This window comes from Poecilia latipinna, unplaced genomic scaffold (assembly GCF_001443285.1).
Source record: "Poecilia latipinna isolate Pla-1442-1.1 unplaced genomic scaffold, P_latipinna-1.0 Scaffold624, whole genome shotgun sequence".
NCBI classification, from domain to species: domain Eukaryota; kingdom Metazoa; phylum Chordata; class Actinopteri; order Cyprinodontiformes; family Poeciliidae; genus Poecilia; species Poecilia latipinna.
The window spans coordinates 148,937-158,155 of NW_015113240.1; the positions used below are offsets into that span (position 1 = coordinate 148,937).

At 38.4% G+C, this 9,219-nt stretch overlaps 2 protein-coding genes across 3 annotated transcripts in view; both read left to right on the plus strand.

Annotated features, from left to right (window-relative positions):
- rbm25a (RNA binding motif protein 25a) overlaps positions 1 to 1,276 on the plus strand; it is a 23,988-nt gene extending 22,712 nt beyond the window's left edge. For both annotated transcript variants that reach the window (XM_015043298.1, XM_015043299.1), the window contains exon 18: positions 768 to 1,276. In XM_015043298.1, the coding sequence (XP_014898784.1) occupies positions 768 to 860 (93 nt within the window). In that variant the 3' untranslated portion in view covers positions 861 to 1,276. The remainder of the gene's footprint in view (positions 1 to 767) is intronic.
- Positions 1,277 to 2,383: 1,107 nt separating this feature from the next.
- Positions 2,384 to 9,219, plus strand: slc39a9 (solute carrier family 39 member 9). The gene is made up of 7 exons (XM_015043304.1): positions 2,384 to 2,951; positions 3,137 to 3,245; positions 6,378 to 6,581; positions 6,697 to 6,765; positions 7,239 to 7,324; positions 7,849 to 7,983; positions 8,611 to 9,219. Exons 1-7 carry the CDS (start codon positions 2,856 to 2,858, stop codon positions 8,842 to 8,844), a joined length of 933 nt encoding a protein of 310 aa, XP_014898790.1. The 5' UTR covers positions 2,384 to 2,855; the 3' UTR covers positions 8,845 to 9,219.

Consider the following 9,219-nt stretch of genomic DNA (forward strand, 5'->3'; position numbering starts at 1 on the left):
GTTACAGTAAATTCTAATCAGTGACATTTAAAAAACCCTAAAACTATTTTTATCCACAATTTGTTTAATAAAGCTGTATCAATTAATTTAAAAATGATTAAATCAATTTCCTGTGTGCAGTTTAGTGAAACAAGTCAGACTCCTTTATATGATCGCTGCCACACAAGTCATATGTTACAAATGTTTCTCAAAATCAGTACTTGTTTGTTTGACTATCACTGCTGTGTTATGCAGTCGTACAATCACACAAAAAAATACACATATCACTTTTATTGTTACCGCAAAAGTACCACAGAATATAACATTTTAAGTTCGTATCGCCCAGCCCTTCTTCAAAATATACTGCTCAAAAAAATAAAGGGAACATTTCACTTTAATTTTGTGTGTGGCTCCAAATCCAGGCCTCCATTGGTTAATAAATTTGATTTCCATTGATGATTTTTGTGTGATTTTGTTGTCAGCACATTCAACTTTGTACAGAACAAAGGATTAATTGAGAATATTTCATTCATTCAGATTTAGGATGTGTTATTTGAGTGTTCCCTTTATTGTTTTGAGCAGTGTATATTTTGACAGCTGATATCATTTATCTGCTAACAAAGTGGTGTGACTTAGCCTTTTAAAAGAAATCCTTCCTGCTGCATGAACGCTTTAATATTTCTGAATGTTGCAGAAATCTAGAAATGTGTCTCAGCAGGACTACTGGTTTCGTTTGGGTGACTCTTCAAGCTTTACTTGAATCTTCCCGCGGTCTCGTTTCGTTTCAGGTTCTCGACGAAGAAGCAGAAGTCTTCATAGTAAAAATGTGGAGGTTACTCATTTATGAAACAGAAGCCAAGAAGATTGGACTGGTGAAGTAAAAGACTATGAAACCCCCGAGCTTTCACTGCAGCTAGCTACAGTTTGTCCTCCAGTCGTCCAGACTGTAAATACGTGCTCATACTCCTCTCCATTCCACCTGCAAGGAGCTGCTACCTTGTATGTATGCGTGTCTGTGCGAGTGTAAGTGTCTGTATGATAAGGTCCCAGTTTTTGAGCAGAGAGTTTGCACAAACCTCAAGCATGGTAAAACTTTGGTTTTATTGTTTTTCTTTGTTTTTTGTTTTGGCATTGTTAGAGAAAAAGGCAGATGCATTTCACTGCCTGCTCTCCAGGTTGTTGAACATTGTACATACTGCTTTGATTTGCTAGTGTTCTGTGAAAGCTCTGCCCTGACAGGTGAACTAATAAACGTGCTTTTTAAAAAACAACACAAAATAAAGTTTAATTGTTTGGAGTTTGTTTTTGCTTTTATTTTGTTCCTAAAAGTTAGCCATCTTACTCACCTTAAACGAGGTCGTTTTGACGGCATCTATGGTCTTGCACTTGATGAGCTTAATAAGAATGAAAATCTGACATTTATAGAAAAATATTTTTGGCAAATTTTATGTTTTATGGTCAGTTGAACTTGTTTCTCGGCACATATAAAACTTGGATGTGTTTTGATTTCACAAAAAAAACAGATATTTATCCAAAATCTGACACAGTTCCAGTTGGATGTCTATCCAGTCTTCGCAGGTGTTCTGTTATTTTGGACTTTCATAAAGTCCTTGAATTGTTCTTTTTTTTTCTCTCTCTCCAAGATTTAAGTACCACACAGCAGCTTCTTTTAATTACAAAAACGAGAATACACATACAAGCTCAAACACATACAATCTAATATTTGGATAAATGTAAATTGTAGAGAAATCATACATCTTGTGACCTACAAGAAGTTGAATTTCTGGTACGGTCCTGGCCTTTAGGCCTCTTCCAGTAGGTTGAGATTGAGATAAATTGGGCTGTCAATGTGTTTCTTGAAAAACTCTAATGTACTGAATTCTACAAGTTCTGCCTAGGAAAGAGAAAATATCCAGAATTATCCTGTCAGAAGATAGCCGTGATTTTTTTGGCAGCTTTGGCAGCTGCAACAATGGAAATGTATCAAAAGTGGGCTTGCATTAGAGAACATTCTGAATAAATTCTAATTTAATGCCTGATTTTGGCATTAAAACTAGTTTAAAATGTGCTGTTTTAAACTAGAGAAAGAACGGTTCAGATGACTATTTGAAGCCCCAGACATTCACACCCATGAATGTAGATGAACTATTGACCAGGACTTATGAATTCACAAGTCTATTTAAAACGCTTTTTAAATAAATAATAAAAAAAAAATTTCATTGTAAAATTAATTAAATGAAAATATTAATAAATTAACTATGAATGTGTTAAATAACATTTTTAAAACCGTTAAGTTATTTGTAATTTTTTTCAAAAACGTAAAGATACCATAAAAAACATTTTAAATAAATTTTATCGCTTTAAATTTCCTCTTTTCTCCAACGAGTCTCGCAGGTACGTGGCAACCTCCGCCGTAGAGTTGTGACCCGGAAGTACTTGACAGGCACTAAAACAAGAGGTTGTTCTGTTAGCATTTTTTGTTGTTTCCTGCTTGACACCTCGAGAAGTTTCAATATAATTTTTGACCAGACACCCAAACTGGAAAAGATACATCTTGTAGCAGCACAATGGAGGACTGACGTGATAGCATTCTAGTTTTTTTTTTTGTTTGTCAAGCCCGTGAGTCGGATATTAACTGAAGCTAGTTAGCATTAGCGTCGCTATTGAGGCCAAAAAGGCTGCAGTGTTCCTGATAGTTGTGTTTGTTTTGGAGTTTGACAGACCATTATTCGTAGACTCTTGTTAAATTATCAACCCGTCTTGAGCAGTGGCTACATCCAGGGCATGGTGGTGAACCGTGAAAGCTTCAGGTTCTGTGCTAAAAGTTTGACTTTGATGGTTTAGCAGTAGGCTAGCTGAAAAGGGAAAGTGCAGCCATGGACGATTTTAGCTCAATTAGCCTGCTGTCTCTTGCGATGTTGGTGGGATGTTACGTGGCCGGGACGATACCTCTTGCTGTCAACTTCTCGGAGGTAAGTTTCGAACAAATCTATAACAAAACAACGACGACCTCTTTCAGCTTTAATGGAAAAGTTCAGCTCCAAAAGTATTGATCCCCCCTCAGAAACTCGTATCATTATATCGATTGAATGAATAGTGTTTGTCTTGTGCTGAGGTTCTGTTCGTGACTGTGTGTGTGTTTTCTTTTTCCCCCCAGGAGAAACTGAAGCTGATCACCGTGCTGGGAGCAGGGCTGCTTTGTGGAACAGCGCTAGCTGTTATCATTCCCGAGGGAGTCCACGCACTTTATGAAGAGATCCTTGAAGGTAGAGTATCTGGTTACCACCTGAAATACTAACTCAGTGGCTTCTGTGCTCCCTGTTGGTCTCCCATCAACACGTGTTCATGCAAGAACTGACTTTGTGTCAGCTTACAATCATTACTTCACTCTAACGAACTTGTATCTAGATCAATCAATCAAATTTTATTTGTATAGCACATTTAAGCAGCAAGGCATTTCAAAGTGCTTTACATCATAATAAACACAAAAACACAGAGTCATGCAACATAGAATCAACAATCAAAACATTACATTAAGTCAAGTGCCATCATTAAATTTGTAATTGATTATGTTTCAAATATAACTAAACAGGTGGGGTTTTAGTCGAGATTTAAAGGAAGTCAGAGTTTCAGCTGTTTTACAGTTTTCTGGAAGTTTGTTGCAAATTTGTGGCGCATAGAAGCTGAATGCTGCTTCTCCTCGTTTGGTTCTGGTTCTGGGGATGCAGAGCAGAACCATCAGGTCAGAGTCCATCACTACTCCCAGGTTTCGGGCTGATCGCTGGTTTTAGTTGTAATAAACCCTAGCGATCAGATAAGAACTTAGAGGGTTACATTATTGTCATTGTTGACCGTTAAGATTGTAGAGAGTCTAAAAGTCTCCAACATAATAAATTAGTTGGGTTTTTAATGCAAGTAAAAATGCTTTGGGGAAGTTTTCAGACTCCTTTAGCTTTCGCTCATTATTTTGACTTGTTAAAACCACAAACTCGTGTGAACTTTATGCGATACATTAGATTCTACCATGCGAGTCGTGTGCCTCAGCTGTCCCTTTTTTTATTACATATTTACATTACTGTTTAAACTTTACCTTTAATAACATAAAGTTACCTAATTTTTAAAGTGCAATCAGTAATACTTTTATAACAAATTTATATCAGTAATGATTTCTTGGTTAATGTCAAGTCGTCATAACAAGGACATTTTGAATAATGTCAACTTTGTATTAAAAGTGTCATAATTTACCAAATGACGTTTTATGACAACAGTCATAAATATTCATGAAGGCTTATTCATGTTCATGACATGTGTTTATGACAGTGTCATGACAGTCTTATTCAACCCCCTTCAAATAAAGTGTTACCGTCTTTTTTGTGTGTGTGTGTTTTTTTTTTGTTAACATATTAAGATTATATACTTGGAGAAATGACCCTGACGCATACTTTAGCAGGCACGATAAGAACTATTTACGTCTTTAAAATGTTGAGGTAAAGCTGTCGATGCTTCCCCGGCTCCACGGCTGTGATCTATGAAACCAGATTAAAAACGCAGTCGGGACGTTTGTCCTCACACCGTTACTCTGTCTCTGCTGTAGAACTTCGTCTCGGCATCATTTATGTCAGAACCAAAAAGGGCTTTTTGCTTTAAGAACCACAACAAAAGTATGTTTGGTGTGGTTTAATTAGCAGGTCACATTATTTGTTCTTTGATGTTTTGTGTTTGATTTTATTTTAAAGGAACGAAACAAGCAGTTTGGAGTTTTCTATAGAAACATTTGCTGCTTTGAGAGTGAAAAAAACTAAATTTTTTCTAGTAAAGCGCCTCAATCCGAAGCTGTTAAAACAAGAAAGTTATTTGAAATTAATGCAGAGCTTTTTGATGGACTGGCTACATAAAAAACAACCTTTAGTGTCCAAACATGTCAGATTTCGGACATCTTTATCAATTTGAGTCTCAGTTTAGAGTTTTTTTTTTATTTCATTAGACTTTGATTTGCAATGTGTTCATCCTCCTCGAATGATTTCCACGCTTTATAATGATGGCACATAATTCAACGTATGTTAAAGGGCAAAGCAGCACAAAGTGGAAGGAAAATAACACATAAAAATATATCTAGAAAAAGTGCGTTGAATTTGTTACCCGTCTTTCCTTTTACTCGGAAACACAATCCTGTTTGTCCACATGCCTTCAGAAATCACCTACTGAGTAAAATGCATCTTCTCCAACTTATTCTCAGTCTTTGAACAAATAACATTATAGAAACAAGAAGCATATCAGCGATAAAGTCGGGAAGTTTTAAAATGAAGTCAGGCTTATGAGAAAGTGCTAAAAAAAAAAAAAGGAATTGTTGAAGTTTCCACTTTCCTTGTAGAGAGACACCAGATATTTGCAGGACAGTCCTGCAACACTCTTGTTTTTTGTGTCCCTCTAGACTCCCAACACCAAGTTATGTCAGTGATTCCGCGATGGTAGAAATTCATGCAAAATCAACAGATTCTCGCATTTAATTTTTTATTTATTTAATTTTATTTTTTTGTGCTGATGCATGATTTTCCGCAAAAATGGTCCGAAACGTCGGGTTTAAGAGACTGCTCACTCCCACCTGCAGGTGGCAGTGTTTGTTGCCTTTACTTGATAAGTTAACATGGTACATAATTGCAAATTTTCTTGCAGATATTTATAAATTGGTACCACAAAATCTGTGATTTTAATTGGCAAATAAAAAAAAAGAAGAAACAAACTAAAAAATTATGCGATTATTTTTGATAATAATTGCATGAACGGACAGATCAGTGTGAGAACCGATTGGGGCAGTTCAGCTTCCAGAGGGTTTGCAACCCGATGGACACAGCAAACGCTACGGTGGAACAGGTTCATTAGAGCTTATTAATGTCTTAGGGTGGCCCAGTCAAAGTCAAGAGTCGCATCTCTCCGTCTTATCTCACTTTTGCAAAGATGTGGCATAATCCCCCTAAGGCGCGTTAAAGTATCAACTCTACATTCCGCACTTTTCAGATTTATGTTTATAATTTGTTTCTGAAAAAAATATGAATAATTTTCCTTCCACTTTGTTATTGTGTGCTCTTTTTTGTTGCTATGTCACATTAAATAAATGAAATACATTGAGGTTTATTGTTAAAAGAAAAAGAAAATCTATATTTTTGCAGTGGTTTTAGTTGAACTTTGACCTTTGTGTAGGTCTTTTTCAAACAGAGTAAAGTTTAGCTGACTATAGAGCTATAGAGAACAAAACACCAACGTAGAAATACATTTCTACTTCCATTTCTCCCGCTCTTAACTTTCGCTGATTATAATCCGAAGTGCTTCTTGTGCAGTTTTGACCTCATCGCTTGCGTACGTTTGGCGTTTACCAGTCCATCCGCGTTTCCTTCCCGTAGGCGCTCACCACAGCCACAGTCGGGTCGGGGCGGCCGAAGTGTCGGAGGCCAAAGTGGAAGCAGTGGCGGCTCTGGACACAACGGGGAAACACGAGCACGACCACGAGCAGCTGTACGCCTGCATCGGCGTCTCCCTGGTTCTGGGCTTCGTCTTCATGCTGCTGGTGGACCAGATAGGCAGCTCTCACGTTCACAACTCTGAAGGTCAGCAAGACGAGACGTCAGTCAAAGCAGCTAACGTTTGATGAAAATGTACAGAGGTGATCGTTTGTGCCAGTTTGTCTTCTAAAAGCAAATATATTTTTGTTGTCCATCTCAGATCCAGAGTCGGGAAGAGTCAACAGCTCGAAAATCACCACTACTCTGGGACTTGTAGTCCATGCTGCAGGTAAGTCGACGATTCATCTTCTGTCAAAGACGCAGATGTTCGAGGGTGATTATTTCCCCTTCGGTACCACTTTTCAATAAGACTCCCCTTATAGATGACTAATAAACAGTTTATCTGTATCTTATCCAGTCATAAACTCTTTATAAATCATTATCAATTGTTTATTATGCATTAATTAAACATGTAATAAAAACTTATAAATACTTGTTGTACTTACAGGTTGTTTAGTAGAAAAACGCTGGTGGATTCTGTCTTCTTCTCACCCTTAATTAATGCATAATAAACAGTTATTACTGATTTATAAAGTGTTTAATGATGAATTAACATATCCATGAACTACTTATGAACTTCCCATAGGCTAATAAAGGGAAGCTTTACTGTTTACTCTTTACTTTTCCCAGTAATCTTGTTTTAGTTTTGATGATTTGAATGGACTAAATGGACTCGGATGCTGTGTTGACCCTTGTTTCCAGCTGACGGCGTGGCGTTAGGAGCGGCTGCCTCAACGTCTCAGACCAGCGTCCAGCTCATTGTTTTTGTAGCCATTATGCTACATAAGGTAAAAAAAACAAACAAAAAAAGAAAAACACTTTTTAAAATCTGTATTGTGTATTTATTTGCTATACATAACCCTGTCGCAATAATCTGTAAACATGATAAATTAAAATGAGCTGTTTTGTTTACATAATCCATTTTATTTCTGGTTTTTGTTGTGTGTGACTTTTATTTTCATTTTATTTATTTATTTTTTGTTGTTTTGTTTACTTTGGAAGTTTAAAACATCTTCCAGTTGAGAGAGCAAAGTTGCATGGTCATTATCAATATGTTGGTTGAAAATGGTCTCAAAACAATATTATCGTTTATCGCAATAATTATGGGGGCAGTTTATCGTCCAGCAGGATTTGCTAACGTGACAGGCTTCGTTATAGCGCTACGTTTCTACCTTCTTTCTCTTTTTTTTTTTGTTTGTTTGTTTCGTCAGTATGCGGACATTTTTGTGCTCAGAAATGACTACAGAAGAAATCTGCTCTGAGATCGGTTTACTATGCAGTGACCTGCATTGCTCTGCCCTCTGACCTTTAGGCTCCAGCGGCTTTCGGCTTGGTCTCGTTCCTGATGCACGCCGGCCTCGAGAGGAACCGCATCCGCAAACACCTCCTGGTGTTCGCCTTGGCAGCCCCCGTTCTCGCCATGATCACGTTTTTAGGCCTCAGTCAGGTGAGCCACGTTTGCAGCCGGGTTTCCATTTGGGTCGAGTCCTGACTTGCAGTGGAAATAGAAATGTTTTCTTTCTGTTGACACCTGGGCTGCCATTTCAGAAAATCCTCAGAAACTCAGAAAACTATTTATCTGCCATTATTGGTGGCCATGCTAAGTAGCCTTAGCATTTGCAACAGGCTATGTTATAGTGAAGCATCTGTAATGTAGGAGAGAGAGAGGGAGAGCAGTGAGTACATGAGTGATTGTCAGGTCAAAGACCCTCCCCCTGTCTCTGATTGGCTGTTTCTAGTTAGCACTGAGAGAAGGAAGAGGAGCTTTTTTATTTTTATTTCTGTCTCCCTATGCTGTCACAACATGATCGTTTTTAAAAATATATTAAAAAGCATATTTAAAAAAAAAAGTTATATACCGCATCTTTAAGTATTTGTAAAATGTTCTTTATTCAGTTATATTAACAGTAAACATTGCATTTTAATCTCTTTAAAGCTAAAAATAATTCAGTTAAACAGCAAAAAAAAATAAAAAAATGGCTGCCCACATTCACATGCTGTAGAAAGTTTAAATGGGATTCTTCAGCTTCCTGTTTCACACCGTTCTCTCGTTTCTTTATTTCCCCCTTCACAGAGCAGCAAAGAAGCCTTGTCGGACATCAACGCCACCGGGGTGGCCATGCTCTTCTCCGCCGGCACCTTCCTCTACGTGGCCACCGTTCACGTTCTCCCCGAGGTTGGCGGCGGCGGCCACAGCCACTCCGCCGCCGGGGGCAACGGCGGGAAGGGACTGAGCAAAGTGGAGGTGGGCTCTCTGGTGCTAGGCTGCCTCATCCCTCTGGTGCTGTCGGTTGGCCACCACCATTAGACCGACGGAACGGGGGTCCCCGGGGGGCCGGACTCTGGACGCGTGTACAGAGGGGAGGACGCTGGAATCGAGACGTCAGACTTTGCGAGTTTTAAATGTCTTGCTGCTGGACCAGACAGATGTCGCTGCAGGGACGCCACGACTTGATCAATGGCCGGAACGAGGGGAATCAGAGCTGAGACAACCAAGGGACACGGCGATGTTTTATCTGTCGCCACAATACGTATTCTTTCACTCTACCCGAAATCTTAAGTTAAGACCACGTAGATTTTTTTTTTATTTTCCCGTTTAGCTCAATGTGTTTAGATCCAAACAGATTAGCGTTATCATGCTCGTTTAACTTTCCTGCTTCGGTTTTATCGTCTTTTATTTTTT